The following is a 16,364-nucleotide window of genomic DNA, read 5'->3' on the forward strand; positions in this document are numbered from 1 at the left end:
ACAGGCCGCTATTTTTGAGACCAACATAGTTCGAACATTTTAAAAATCGTAAATCATTTAAAACATTTTAATAAATAAAAATTAGTTTATCAAATGTTTCTAATTAGGTATAATGTATTACGATAGTGAATTATTTTATTGAACGAAGCCCAACACCAGAATTGAGGACTTGACAAATATTTTTAATATCCCGAGAAAAAATAAAATAGATCTTCACAGATACACATTTTCGCCATTTTTTGGATCTAATTTAATCTACTCATATCTAAAAAACTAACAAAAATTTGATCTTAGTAAATTTATGTATATTTAGTGAGATCACTGTATATCTATACAAATTACTGTATGTCTATGAAGATCTTCATTGATCTCGATGATAAAAAAAATTAAATACATCTACAGAGATCACAAAAGATTTAAAGTAATCAAAGCAGATGGGCACAGAACAAAGTAGATCTAATTGTGCCAAAAAATAGATCGAAGTAGATCAATGTAGATCTATTTTATTTTTGCCCGGGATAACCAGAAAGTAAGAAAAACAAGAAAGTATAATAATTCTAACTTTAGTTATACTTCACATTTTATTAATAACATTATTTTCATCAATGTATTTCAACATCATTATCAAGTACAATAAATATCTTAAAGGCAATAGCTATTCAAATAATAAAATTGTACAAATTCATGATGAGAATATACGAATAAACTTCATGAAAATGTAAAGCTGCAAAAATAGATGTTTGTCTATCTCTTATCTTTTTATGTTAGTATATTTATTACTCTACACTAGTATTTTTGGTATGAAGCTGCCAAGTATCTTGATTTTGGAATATTTCAAATGATTTAATAAATAAATTCAACAATTATATTATTACTATATTCATCTCATTAATAAAAGAAGATCAAACAATAGAATCATGCATGTCATTATTTTTATTTATTTGTAATGTTATTAGCTTAAAAAGGTATTATTAAATAAACTTTTAAATTTCATGATTCATTTTACCAATAATTTAAATGTAAAATATCACACAATATAAAATAAATCTTTTTTCAATAAAATTAATGGCAATAGTCTTAAAAAATTTCTATTATTTAATTATTTTCAGGCCAAATTCAATAATGACAATAAATGAAGAAATTTTTCAACAACGTAAAGGCTTTGAAAGGATCAATACAATATATATTAAAAAACAGTAGTCATTAAAAATATCACAACTTACATAATATACAATGCACGAGTTGCTGGCAATAGTTTTTTTTAAGTGAATGGATTACTTCGTCTTTTAACTGAATTGAGTCGTTTTTCAGGTTCACGAATAACTTCAAACGGTGTAATAGCAATACTATTGAGAGGACTTTCATCATTTTCATCACTAGGAAAATCTTCAAAACTCATGTTACTGAAACCAGCAGTAACAACAGAATTTTTTTTAATTTTTGGCGATTTTTTACATATTGTATTCTTAGATTTATGAGACATTCTAATGATAGGTAATGCATCTATAGGTTCTTTTATATTCTCATTAATAAGATGATATTTCGATTTATTGCATTTAATTTTGTCTCTTTTCTGTTTTAATAAGTGATCAGTTATCATTAGAGGCTGAAGTGATATTGGTGGAAAATTATTTGAAGATGCATTGAATGGAGTGATATCATTCATTGAATGATCTGTAGTTTGAAGAATATTTTGAATTTCCTGATAACGAGGCGGCTCTAATACTTGGATGATAGATGACGGAAGTTGATTAGAATATAAAGAATGAGTATCGACAGAAAGTATTGAGTTCAAAGCACTATTGACAAAAGTAGGTGATTGAGATAATGGTAATGATGTAGGTCGTTGATTTTTACGTTGATTAATACGTAATGCTGTAAATTCTTCGAAAGGAATTGATCCAAAAAGATCTTTGGAGGTATCATCAGCCGTATTATTGAGACAAGTACTAGTTTGATCATTATATTTAGTTGTAGTTATATTAGTATAGTTATTATTCGATGTTTCAAATAATTGAAAAATACCAGAATCACCAGAATGTAACGAATGTTCATGACGAAACGATGACATTGGTGTTTCTATTTCTTTTTTAAGATTTGTATTTTCAAATGGAACTTTAATAGAGGTATGTGGCGATTGCGATCCAAAGATATCTTTATTTTCCGATGTAATTTCACTATCGAATGCATCATGTGCTGTAGAATTAAATTTATAATTGTTATCTATAAATTTAAAAGAATCTTTTGATATATCTGTTAAGTATAGGTGTTTACTTATTTTTGTTACAGAAGAATCAGACGTTAATTTATTAATATGAATCTGTGACGAAATATCAGATATATTTGACGATGTAGATCTTCTTGTTGAACTATCATTACCTTCATTACTTTTTCGAGAGTTTAGAGATTTAATGAAGGGTGCTAAAGCGAAAACATCATCATCAGTTTGATTGACATCATTCTTCGTTAATTTTACGTTTTCGACTTCATCTGACAAACTACCATTTTTCAATAAAATAGATTTCGATTCATATTGAAGTCCTATAAATGGATCTTCAAAGAAAGATTGTAATTTTAATTCAGGATCCAATTCGTCATCGAAAAGAAGTGGTTTTTCTCCGTACTGGTGACCTACAAGAGGATCTGAATAAATTTTCAATAGATTGGAATTTTGATTTTTATGTTTTTCAATTCTTTTGACTTTTTCATCATCTTCATATGTACTAACTGATTCACATTCAGCATGATAAGCAGAGCTACTACAGGTTTTAATACTTTCTGAAATAGTTTCATCAATTTTATAACATTCATTTCGATCAGGATTACACTCTTCATCATTCATTGCTTTTAAATCACTTGCTGAGCCGATTGAATCATCCGATGTATACTCTACAGAAGCTTCATTTAAATTTTGTTGAGTTTCCTTTTTTTTCTTGATTAAAACTGACTTTACACGTCTACGCTTTTTTTTTGTACGTTCATTTTTATAAATTATCTCTTTATCACTATCACTTGATCCATCATCAGCATTATATGTAAGTTTCTCATATCTTGAACGATCTTCAATTGGGACACCAAAAAAATCTGGAGACGTATTACATTTAACTAAAAGTGATGTATCATCATTACTAGTTGAAAGTTTTATATTAGGATTCCAATGAACCATGATAAATTTTCCACCTACTGTATCCCTTGGCCCTGAAAAAAAAAATACTTTCAATATTTTACATCAAAAAAAAATTAAAAAAAAGATTCCGATGTAAAAAAATTATCAAGTTAGTATGTGTGAAGTTTGTAAGATTTAGAATACTATTAAATTTGAAAAACTTAAAATTTTAATAAATAAAATATATGTTAGTGAAAATTTGTTCGAGTTATACATAAAGAAGATTGTCTTGTATATTAAAACTAAAAATACTTACCAAAAAAATGATATCCTATTAAATATAAAATACAATGTCTTGTTGTTATTAAGAATTGAATTTTTCATTTGAAGAATAAATGACATAGTTATTATTAAAGAGTGGTAAAATATAAATTAAAATATTTAAGTTAAAGCAAGAACGATTTTGATATACATATTATGTTATCCTATATAATGATAAAATATATAAAATTTTATCTGATTAGGGCTGTTACAAACAATACTATTATAAAAATTTGTTTTTATATTTGAATATAATTATTTAAAAACGGAATCAGTTAAAATTGTTATAAAAAAGTATCTATGAAAAATGAATGAAACGTAGTATACACCCCGACATCGCTTAGTCTGGAACAGTCCTGATCAGATTTTGGGAGTTAAAAAAAAAATGTAAAAACATAGCAATATCTTCTTTATAATAAAAATTAATATATGGCTCTTTTATATTGAGTTATACGAGAAATTAATGATTTAATATTGAAGAAATTACTGCGTTTGTGATTTTTAAATGTTTTGATGAAATAAAATGTTGTATGCTAATATACACGTGTATTATGCTGATTAGCTAAGGTGCAACAATAATTATAAAAAAGATTCAAGTTCTACTGATATTAATTAAATTTATTAACAGTTTTTTCATTAAAATAAATTGGATATAATATATAAAATAATATAATACAATATACAAAAAGAAAATGTAATTATCATTATATGTAGTTCTTACATTTTTTACAATTATATATGCATATTTATACTCATCATAAGCTTCTTCAAAATTACATTTTTTTTAAATCAAAAAATTACGTGTAACTTTTTTTACTTTTTATAATAAAGTAGATATAACTGGATAATATAACAATAAAAAATAATTATAAGATTATATTTACATCACAAATAATGTCCGGATATATTTTTGTGGCCTCCCAAACTCATTAGGGTGTTCCAGACAACGAATACGCAAATGAATCTATAACTAACAATTTAAGAAAAATTTTTTGCTAACTTAACACTTTTCTGTTTAGTGATCTTGTCAATCGAATAATTTATATAGTTCAAGTAATACTGCTCTTACTATATTTGATTAATGCGATATTATTAGCAATGTTGTATTTTATGTACGGTTCTATCATCCAATCACAAAAGCTTCAAATTGGAACTAGACACTGCAATTTTTAACATATTTTGTTCTATATACATATTTATCAATATATATATTTGTATTTTTACATTTATTACGTACGAAAAAATTTCTTACTACTCATTTCGCTTAATGTATTTCACATTTGTCTTAAATATTTGTTGAAAACGTAATTTTATAGTTTACTTTTGCAATTTAAATTTTGATATTAACCATAATTTTATAAATATTTTTAATTATATGTAGAATACCATATCAAAATGGAGAAAAATTATTTTATATTGAAATAATAATCTAATGAAATGACATTTGAAAATATCTTTTTACTGAATTACCGTGATAATATGTTATATTTATGTTATCAACCTTATATTTTTTTATGTTACATATTTATGGTACGCAAACGGAATCATAAATAAAGTTAAATTGGCCCATTTAAAATATTTAAAAAAATATCACGAATTGTTTGAAGATTATTTCATATGAGTGTAAAAAATTCTAAATAAATTTTTCAACATAATAATATGTAGCACGTAATGATTTATAATAAATAAAGTACATGAATATTTGCAAAAAAAATTATACATTAATATAAAGGAATAAAATAGCCTAATGTTGAGGATATTTTGTAAAATAAACAATTATTAATCATATAAAATTTTCGAGAACATATAATAACTCATTTTCTATTATTTTTAGCATTAGATAAATGATTCATTTTCAAATGTAAAAAAAAGAAGTTTCTGTAAAAACTTCGTATAACACTATAATATCATGAGTAAGACAGCAAAGCCGACTAGAAGTAATACACTGAATATTTTTCAATTTAAGGTGCCCCAACTGGTGATAGATTTACAAAAATGAAATATTACATCATATAATTATTTTTTATCATAAATAAGTAAAGTTTCAAGAAACTGTACAAGAAAATTATTGATTTAATTTAATAGATTATTAATCTAAAAAAAAAAGGAATTAAAAAAAAATTTCCTATTTCAATTATAATTTTAATATTTATCCATAATTACAGCACAAAATTTTAATGCAATTTTATATATTCACACCAATATCCAATCAAGGCATCTTAATTATAAAACTAATTTGTAAATAGGTCATTAAGTAAAGAAAAAATCATCATCTTTATAAATAATTCTCTTTGGCAAAAAAATAAGGATCACCTGAATAAACATGACACTGATAGTATACATAAAATGATCTATTTTATATTTGACAATCAATATTTTATCTATTCATATTTTTAATAGATTTAATGGAGTAATATCAATAAATTGAATTTTTATTATTAATTCATTCAACTTTTAATCTCATTTTTGAGTTTTTCCAGGGCGAAAAATAACTTTATTTCAAATATGAAAAAAATCTCTCTATCAACTTACTGATTTATTGACTAGAATAAAACTCAAATTGAGTTTTACAAGAATCCCGAGACCACTATAAGGTTCAACTCTGAGTTTAAGTTAATCTCTTATTTATCATTTACCTCTTTAAGGTCAAAATTTTCTATACTTATGATACAATGTTTTTAAACATAATTTAAACTTTACCTTGACTTTATTAAACCTAAAATTAAAGTCAATAGTAAAATAAAGATACATATTTTATTATTGTTTTCAAATATTAATTTAAGATATAATATTAATTTATGTTTTAATGTAAAATACGTCATTTTTTAATTTTTCTTTATTAAATTATCGATAAATACTATTGCTTTTTAATAAAAATTTTCTTCGAGATTGCGGAAAAATTATTAGTTAATTTTTTAAAATAATTTGCAGTGTGTAAGTTTTCAAAATTCAATAAAAAAAAAGTGAAAAATAACCCTATCTCATATTCTACCAATGTATGAGGCAGCATTTTTTAATTTGATTTTTTCACTACAATGATCGATTATTTAATTTTTCTTTTTCTTTTAATTATTTACAATGATTTCGAGAACGTCATACTTATAAATTGTGATTTCTAGACTTTTCTCAAATGATAAAACTATCTTGATAGTAGAATTCGACTTTACTTTTTAATTCAAACAAAACTACAGGTTTAGTAACACGAAAATACGTTAAATTTCAACAATAAATGTTTAGTGTTAAAAAAATAAGAACAAACAAATAAATATTTAATTTCATTAATAATCGTAGTAAATTTATAAAATTAACACTGATGATAATTTCATATATATATATATATATATATATATATATATATAGTCGATAAAAAATAAATAAGTTGGATTTGAGAAAAATATGACGTTGAATAGACCTTTCGTATTAATAGAAATGATATTTTGATTTACTCAAAGTTGAACACTAATTTGAGCGTATAATTTGAATTACCATCTAATTCTAATGAGATTTCAATACTCTTTTTGTTTTTATATAGAACGAATATACAAAGTGTAGTTAAGATAATCAATAATACCTAACTAGGTAATTTACAATAAATAGATTTTTCATTAAGACTTGAAGGATTTTATCCGATTGAAAAAAAATTATAAATTCTTTAATATGTATAAAAAGGCAGAATAGCCCATTTAAATTCAAAATGATAATTATTATCTAATAGATTTATATCCGTATGAAAATAAAGGTCAAAATATATTTTAAATGTCAACTCAATCTTAATCACAAAAGTCTCCAATAAAATTAATAAATTTTAGTTTAAAATTTAAACATAATATAATTAGAAATAATTTTCAATCAATTGAGGTTTAAATTAAATTTAAATCGAAAATTTTATGTATTGTTTAATTGTAACGTAATCTTGCTACTTTTTACTCATAATTTAAAATCTAAACTAAAATTATTTTATTGCCTTGGATTTTTAAGAAAAGAAATAATTAAATTTTAATTTATTAAAGAGTATTGAAATATTGTTTCAATAGAATTATATAATAAGATAGAAGTGATGTAATTCACTTAATCTCAATTGTATGGATAAAAATTTTTCAGAATTTTTAATAATTTAATGACAAAAGAATTCTAGTTAATGTAGAACTCGAAAGAATTAGAAAAAAACTACTTTTTTAATCTTAAATTTCAATAAGACTATTTACTTTGTTTATTCGAAAAAGATTTAAGAACAGCAAATAAATTCGGTTAGTATTTTTCCCTTTTCAAAGAGAGGAAGAAAGTGAAAATAGAATATACAACGAAGTAAGATTATCAAGCATTACCTCCAGCAACTGCAGCAGTTTTGGGTCCAAGCTTCGATTTTTTACTCGCTAAATTAAATATATTTAATAAGATTTTCTGATATACAAAAGATAAAAATATAATTGAATAATAATACAAAACTTACTGGGTAATGAAAAAGGAGCTGATTCAAAAGGATCTTCCGGTAACTCGGTACAAGTCATGACTAAACTCTCACGACTTTTGACACCACCGATGCTGCTATTGCTACCTCTTCGAATTTTATCAAATTCAGCGCCAAAAATATGGTCTTCAGTTAATTGATTAAATGGCTGAGTGTCTTCAAAAGGATTCCAAGTTGCTACATCTGTACTTAGTGATCGATTTTCTACGCTTGAAATACTAGAAAGTTTACCCTAACACGAATAAATTTCAATTAAAAATATGTTCATTCATTATTAGATATAAGAATATATAAAATCAAATAGTGATGAACATGAAAAGTATGAATAAATTAAACTTAAAAAATCTACGGAAAAGAATTCATAGATAAAAATTTAAATTTCAACTAAAAATCAATAATAAATTACATTTAGTAACTTACATTGATTCCGGTAGTTTCATTTTAATTATTAGACAATATGTCATTAATTACAATAAAATAAAGAAAAAAAAATGAATATATAAATATTTACTTACAATACGTACATGTGAAGCACTAGTACCAATACATGATTGTTTATCTGGCTTTATGTCAGGTGGTGTTATTTCTCCAGAATGTGGTCTTACTGATGTATCATAGGGTGCTAAAAATTGTGATGTTTCATCAGCAAATACCCTGTAATTTAATGATATTTTAACGACATATTAAAGTATGATAAAATTATTTTGAAATTCTTTCAAGTTCTATTCAAATAATTTCAACAAATAAATTTATATACTTATTAAAAGCACTAGTATCACTAAAATTCCTTCTATGCCTTGATGATGACATAGTAGGGCTATCTGGTGATGAAGCATTTACGTTGATATTTTGACTTAAACTTTCTGGTTTATTCGTTTGTTTCGGTGTACTGAGCGAAGGAACAGTTGACGTCATTTTATTTTGGGGTATAGACATATTTAACTTAGAAGATAATTGTGTGGGTGGAATAAGTATTAAATTAGAATTGGTACAGGTTGGAGTTGTTAAAACTTTCGTTGATCCTGATTTTCCTGGACACGAATATTTATTAGAAAGTGGCATTGATCGTGAATCATCTTTAAAGGGATCTGGATATCCTAAAAGAATTTATACATAGTAATAATTGTTGATATATTTAATCATGTACTATATTATCAAAAATACTATTTGTCTAATAATAAATATTACCCGATGGTGGAAACAAAGCTGCTAGATTCTCATCAATAACATCTGATGAAGTTGATTTTGTTTCATGTTGTTTTACTTCGTAATAGTAATTATTTTTATCTTGAACTGTAATAGGTGATTGCTGAGACAAACATGTGTGACTATTAAGCATCGGACTTTGGGATTGTCCAAATGGAGAAGTTTGAGTAGGCACAAAAGGAACACTTTGATTCGGAGAAGAAATGTGTGATGACGTTTGAGGGAATGATGATTGCACTGAAATTTGTACGGGTTGATTGTTTGAAATTGAAGATGTATTTTGTATACCCGGTGTCAGGTATTGTTGTAATGAGGTATTGATAGTAGAAATTGGTGGTTGATTAGCTTGTCCATATGATAAAGAACTTGGCAAAATATTCTGTGATTGTATTTGATTTCCTTGACCAGATATTTGACTGACTATTTGGCCACTTAAGCTTATCGGTCCTGTACTGACACCTTGGCCTTTTGGTCTTTGTCTAGGAGTAACTGAAGTACCTTCAACAGTATTTACTGGATTTGATTTATAGATTTTAATTGATGATGAACGCTTTATACATTCTGACTCTACGAAAGCAATCGGTAAGGAATCTAATGAAGGCGTAGGAACTTTCTATAATTTAAATAAAAATTGATAAAATATTTAGGGCACTGAAAAATGAAAAAAAATGTAAAAATATTCTTAGCTACTGAGATGTAAATATTAATGTTTAAGATACTTTTATTGATATAAAAAAAAGTCTAAAGAACTTTGAAATTTTAAATGTTTTTAAGTTTAATGTTAATATTTAATTTATCAAACCGATAATAATGAATTGAGAATGAATTGTTTTCATCAGTAGTAAACAGATGAAATAGTGTCTACAATTCTTTGTAGTTTTTCAATTTCTTGACATTAAAAATTTTATAAAAACTTAGAAAAATATTTTTTGAATTGCTTAACCACTATATCCTGTAATGAAAAGTACAATAATTGATCATATTGTTGAAAAATAATTATTTAAACTTAAATTGAAATAATTGAATGTTAAATATTATATTTTTAAATATGCATCAATGTGAAAACTTTTAAATGAATTTAAGTGAGTTTTTTTAAGTGCCCCTAAGTAAACTGCATCCATACACAATAAAAGTACTTTACGTTTATTGATTGTAAATTAATAATTCTTTATTTTTTAAATGTAAAAAACTTGAATAAATATAACTTCAATAGCTAAGAATAATTGACATACTGATAAAATAAATCTGTAAAACTTACATTTAAATTTTGTACTGGACATTCTTTTCCATATAATTGGAATGCAATTGTTGATACTTGAAAAATATCGGGTCGTAAATCTGGATCTGGTTCTAACATATATCTTATTAAATTATGTAATACTTTGCTATACCTGTAATGATAAATAGTAAATATTATTTTCATATTTATAATAGTAAAAATAAAGTACCTGGAGTTTTCCGGAATATTAAAGTTTCCTGATTGGATTGCTAATGTACTCTCTCCAAATGGCAGTGTAAAAAAACATAATTTATATAATAAACAACCTAATGCCTGTATAAATAATATAATAAAAGATGTAACTAAATGTTCAGATGATATTAAAATGAATTGAAATTGTTATCAACTACCCAAATGTCGGCTTTAGTAGTAATTGCTTTTCCACAATACATGTCAACCATTTCTGGAGCTCTGTAGCTTAAAGTAGTATATTTTTTTATTTCGTCTTCTACTATAGTCACACCATGAATCGTAGGATTTAATACTTTAGCCGTAGCTGATCCAAAATCACAAAGAACATACTGTCCCGAATCAGCACATAATATATTTTCCACCTGAATTAAATAAATTTTTAATAATAAATTTTACAAACAATAAGAAAACTATAGTTTTTGTTATTAATTACTTTTAAGTCTCTATGAATAATTGGAGTTTGACAATGATGTAAACGGGATACAGCTTCACAAATATCACAAAATATTTGTAATACTTCCAACTCTGTAAAACCAGTTTGTAACCTACAAGAATATAGTAATTTTTATAATCTATTACACATTTTATTATGTTATTGAAGTTTACCTATTGTTCATCATTTGAAGGACATGTGATTTACAGTAGGGCATAAGAAGTAAAAGCTCATGGACCCCACCACCAGTATGAGTGATACTACTATCTATATATCCAATTATGTTTTTATGTCCACTCAGGTTACTCTATAAATATGAAAAAGTTTATCGAATTATTTCATCTGTTATTAAATATATATGTATGATATGAATATATGAATATATATATATATATTTATACATGTATTAAATATAACTATACTACTTACTGCAATTTGGATTTCCCTTTTACACACATTAAGATCATGTTCATTATTAACATACATACGTTTGAGAGCGTATCTGCTATTTGATGCCTTAACCAAAAATACAATGGCAAATCCTCCTACCAATAAACGAAGATATTTTAATCAACAAAAATCGAATAATTTTTGAGAGTAAAACAAATTACTTATAAAATTGATTTAAAAGAGAATTAATAACGAAATTAGTATATAATTGAGCGTACAAGGCAAAATTATTAATAAATCAAGAAATAAACAATAAAATTTTCAATTAAAACTGCAATTGTAATAATTTAGTTAATGATGATTGAAATAAATGAATACGTTTCATTTTCAATTATATTACCTTCAGCAAGGACTTCTTCAACAGTAACCGTGTATCGACCAACTACAAAAATTTTACCCAAATAGCTGTTAGGTTCCTTTGATGTATTTTCAATTTTAGAAAAAAGTTTCCTCATGTTGGCACTTGGTCGATCTGACCGATAATATACTGGATTGACATAAGGCCTCTTATGGCCGGTTATCTGGAGTACAACTACGTAAGAAAGATGTGTAATAATATAGTATTATTTTTAATCATTAACTTTGCACTTAAAAATTTTAATTTCAAATAATTTTTATAATATTCAGTATTTATTTTGATTAATTAGTAAGTTTGTTGTATTTTTTCAAAATTATAGCAATGAATTTTTTTATAACTAATTAACGTTTTTCCTTTATCCAGCCGACATGTTTTGCCGACATAGACTATCTCTTTACTGTCAACGCATGCGCAAATAAAAACATCTATTTTCTATTACTAGCACATCATGTGCGCGCTTCACGCGCTCTTTCGTTCATGTCAGTAAGTATAATGTGTGGCAACCTGCGTCGGCAAGCCGCAGCGTCACAAGCGGTCAAGCCGGGAACCCGAAGACTGGATAATTTAATTCAACAGTTGGCAAGTGCTCTACACAAAATTCCATAGCTGTAGTGGTTAAATACCGATGTTTAGTCTGCGCATAAACATAGCAATAGTTCTTGTATAATTTCGCCGTCCCGATCGCTTGCCCGGGCCTCAATTGCTTCAATGCTTTCGGGCTCCCCACCACTGATTTTTCACCCCTTCTACCATGTTTTTTACTACTGCGCAAGCGTACAAGAACACATGAAGAACACTGAGGAACGCTCTTCTCAGTCCGACTATACACACATATGTAGTCGCACACTGAAAGAGTGGATTCGGCGGCCTTGGAGGTTATACAGGGAAATTATTTTTGCGCATGCGCACAAATTATTTCTGAGCTTGTTCACAACTTAAAATAATTAATTTCTCATATAATATAATTTTTTGTATAACAATTTTTAATAAATAATAGCTTAGAATAACTTGAAAAAGAATAAAAAAAATGTAATAAACATAATAACTTGAAACAAAATTTCTCGTATAACCTTCAAGTTTTCTCTTTCAGTGTTTCAACTATATGTATTGTTTTTAAAGTGAAACTTATTTTGCCATTTGATTCTAGTTAAAATTTTGTGAAATAAAAGTTTTGTACTTGAATATTTATGAGAATTGATTCAAATAAGACAAATAGCGGAAATTTTATCAAATTTGAGAAACGTTTACATGGGTGAAAAAAAATTAATAATTTAATATAATATTAATATTATAGATTTTGAATTCAACGAATATTTAATTACTTCACTTATTTTAATAAAGAATGTTGTTCAACTTATATAATAATTACGAATTTCTAAGGTTTAAAACTTGCAATATTATAGATTAAACGATGATATTTCAAAAATAATAATAATTCAATATTTGAAAATTTCAATAACACATAATATTAAACATAAATACGTATGAGAACATCTATACGAAACATAAATTTATTTATAAATTTTACAAAATGGAAGAATTCGATGATAATCATGATGTGCTAGAAGATATAAAAGCTCTTGAAATAGTATTAACTCAAGACAATACTTATAATGAAATTCATAAAAGTAACGATTTAGCAGAATCAAATTATTCTACTGTAGAATTTACGGAATTCACACTAGCATCATCATCAAAACATTCATTATTGTTGAAACCATTTCATGATCAATCTCAAAAATCTGTTAATATTATCAGCGATATTTATAAAAGTAACACAAGTCTTATAAACTCATTTAAATTAGCAATAGGAATGGTTTCAATGAAACTTGAAGAATGCATTAAACGACAAAAAGAAGTTGATTATCAGATACAAGCAATTTCAAAAAGAGGTAAAGCCAACTGGAAAGTAAATTATATTCATGCTGGAATGCCGTACTTTAAAGATGAAAAATTTTTTCCTTCACCGATGAATGAAGACACTAAACAAAAGCAATTGAATAATGAACTTTCAATTGTTCATTTGCGTGGACCAACTCGATGGACTACAAAAGATCGAAATCTTGTTAAAATTGCAGTTCGAGCTCAAGCTGCTAATGAAGCTTTCGATAAAATGATTAAAAAAACAAAAGAAAATATAAATTATAATAATGAAGATAATGAATGTATACCACCAAAAGATTTACTTGCTATGGTTGGGCCTCTTGGTTCTAAAGAATTCGATTGGATGAAGATATCTGCAATTGATTTGAAAGGTAGACATACTCCAAATGAATGTCGCGCAATATGGAATATACTTTTACATCCTGAAATTAATAGTTCTAAATGGTCAAGGGATGAGGATACTATGTTAAAAATTCAAGCTAAATTTCATAATTGCCTAGATTGGGATAGAATATCAAAAGAATTATACAGTAACCGGAGTGCGTATGTGAGCTTTATAAGATATAATACGTTGTTTGGTACTGCATATACTGATGTTCCATGGACGGCACCTGAAAATAATTTTCTCACAACATGTATTGAAGAACAAAAATTTGGTGACTTGATACCTTGGAGTTGCATCAGTATTTATCTTAATGATCGAACTAAAAATCAAATATATTCACATTGGAAATATAATTTAGATCCATCTCTTAAAAAAGGCCGATTCAACAGTGATGAAGATCAACTATTGTTAGATAGTGTTTCGGAATTTGGAACAAATTTTCCGAAAATTTCAGCAGAAGTAATGCCTTATAGAACTAGTGTACAATTAAGTGGACGGTTTCGATTGTTAATGTTAAAAACTAATAAATTGTATAATTCTTGGACAATATCAGATGATAGAAAATTACTTCAACTTTATGAAGAATTTGGAGCTCAGTGGAGCATGATAGCTAATATTATGAAGAGAGATCGGACTTATATTCGACATCGTTATACTGCGATTAAACGCCATATGTGTAAAGGCACCAAATTAACAAGTATTCCACGAAAATACTGTGAGTCCAAATGTAATGATGAACACAATGATGATTGGAATGTCAAAATAATAAATGAGCAAGAGTTAAATACCAGTATAGATATTCAGTTAATAAAATACTTTCAAAGTATACAAGCTGCTAAGGCTAAACCAGGTCGTAAATCAACATACCATACTGCTGATCAACTCGAGACTTATACCAAAAAATTATATAATATTTTTGAAAAATTAAACACTAAAATTATTATCCCTGATAATATAAATAGTTTTAATATTAGTACAAAAGATAAAGAATTATTAATATCTTTCAAAAAGTATTGTATTGAAAAATTAACTTTATCATCGAAAATTATTGAACAATATCGTCAAAAAATGTTTGGTGATATTAATTTAAATGATGAATCAGAACATTTTATTCCACCTGCTCCATTTGGTCTATTTCAAAATCGAGTTAGTAGATCTTCATCTAATAACACAAAAACTAATCTCATAAGTAATACTTGTCATGTTGATCTAACAATGGATTTTCAAACTCCTGATAATGTTGTTAAATTTTTAACAGCTGAAGAAATAATTCATTTCAATAAATTACAATCATTTATTGGAACAAAATTTCATTTATATTCTAAAAGTTTCGACAAAATACATTTCCAACCGGTCGAAAATCTGAAAAAGACTAATAATACAAGATTAGATCCATTTAATCAAGAAGCTGAAGTGTCCATTGACTATCCAGATGATGATAATAATCGAGAAAAAAATGTTTTTATTGAACCATGTCATTCAACTTTAATTGGATATCAAAGTTTATTAATAATAAAAAATTTGTTATTGTCTGAAACAAATATAAAAAATGATGATTTAACATTTAATAGAACAAAACTTACTAATAAAGGTAGAGAAGCATTTACGTTACTAAAACTTCGTCTTCAACGTTTGTTCAAATATCCAGTAATAATAGCACGTTTATCACCAAATAACTATATTGAAAAAATTTCACATCATAGTGACATCAATAACATTTTTAATTATGTACATGATGAAACTTTATCATATTCAAACGAACCTGTAATGGAAAATAATTCTAAAAAAAACAATTATGTAACATTAAATAATGAAGAGAAATTGCCAGATACTGAATATGAAATAGAATATAATCCTACATCAAAATTTAGTTCTGAAAAATTTTTTCATGATAATATACCATTAGTAACTAACAACTTATCCAACTGCGAAAAATTACATCTTGTATCTGTAAACTTTGAAAATACGAAACAGGAGCAGGAAAATTAAAGATTTGTGTTGTTGATGTTTTATGTTAAAAAAATGGTTTGTATTTGAATTTTTATTTTAATAAAGTTCAATTTTTTATAATTGTAAAAATCATTGTTTATTTTATTGAATGTTGCCCTTATTTCAATCAAAGTTTCAATATGAAATGAATATGCATTCAAAAATACAACTAATTTCTATTTTTAATTACGTTTTGTAAAATGGTATCTAATTATTATAAATATTTCTAGAATTTACAATTTTGGATATTAATAGTTTATAACATAGAGTATTAATAAAATAAAATAAAATTG

General features: G+C 25.7%; 2 protein-coding genes across 4 annotated transcripts; one reads left to right on the forward strand and one right to left on the reverse strand.

The window, feature by feature from the left end:
* Nucleotides 1–1,057: 1,057 nt before the first annotated feature.
* Nak (Numb-associated kinase) lies at nucleotides 1,058–12,216 on the reverse strand. Of its 3 annotated transcripts, none has more exons than XM_035088926.1 (13): nucleotides 11,796–12,216; nucleotides 11,435–11,550; nucleotides 11,179–11,312; nucleotides 11,006–11,117; nucleotides 10,731–10,934; nucleotides 10,550–10,653; nucleotides 10,360–10,492; nucleotides 9,084–9,714; nucleotides 8,653–8,983; nucleotides 8,411–8,549; nucleotides 7,878–8,127; nucleotides 7,753–7,800; nucleotides 1,058–3,198 (listed from the first exon to the last, which is right to left on the reverse strand). In XM_035088926.1, the coding sequence occupies exons 1-13, from the start codon at nucleotides 11,908–11,910 to the stop codon at nucleotides 1,262–1,264; spliced, it is 4,254 nt and encodes a 1,417-aa protein (XP_034944817.1). In that variant the 5' UTR covers nucleotides 11,911–12,216; the 3' UTR covers nucleotides 1,058–1,261. The 3 variants fall into 3 exon arrangements, with proteins under 3 accessions (XP_034944817.1, XP_034944816.1, XP_034944814.1); XM_035088925.1 differs by having other exon boundaries at nucleotides 8,420–8,549; nucleotides 8,653–8,992; XM_035088923.1 differs by having other exon boundaries at nucleotides 1,059–3,198; nucleotides 8,653–8,992.
* A 915-nt stretch (nucleotides 12,217–13,131) lies between these two features.
* Pbp95 (proximal sequence element A Pbp95) lies at nucleotides 13,132–16,161 on the forward strand. Its single transcript, XM_035088927.1, has one exon. It carries the CDS (start codon nucleotides 13,345–13,347, stop codon nucleotides 16,069–16,071), a length of 2,727 nt encoding a protein of 908 aa, XP_034944818.1. The 5' UTR covers nucleotides 13,132–13,344; the 3' UTR covers nucleotides 16,072–16,161.
* Nucleotides 16,162–16,364: the final 203 nt, after the last annotated feature.

This window comes from Chelonus insularis, unplaced genomic scaffold (genome assembly GCF_013357705.1).
Source record: "Chelonus insularis isolate UGA/USDA-ARS -01 unplaced genomic scaffold, ASM1335770v1 contig_56_pilon, whole genome shotgun sequence".
In the NCBI taxonomy this organism is placed as follows: Eukaryota; Metazoa; Arthropoda; class Insecta; order Hymenoptera; family Braconidae; genus Chelonus; species Chelonus insularis.

Coding starts and splice junctions, on each gene's coding strand:
- Nak (XM_035088923.1), bottom strand. CDS start 11,910: ATGAGGAAACTTTTTTCTAAAATTGAAAATACATCAAAGGAACCTAAC. Junction 11,551..11,795: donor TGAAGAAGTCCTTGCTGAAG/GTAATATAATTG, acceptor GTTTATTGGTAG/GAGGATTTGCCATTGTATTT. Junction 7,801..7,877: donor AGCTCCTTTTTCATTACCCA/GTAAGTTTTGTA, acceptor TATTTAATTTAG/CGAGTAAAAAATCGAAGCTT.
- Pbp95 (XM_035088927.1), top strand. CDS start 13,345: ATGGAAGAATTCGATGATAATCATGATGTGCTAGAAGATATAAAAGCT.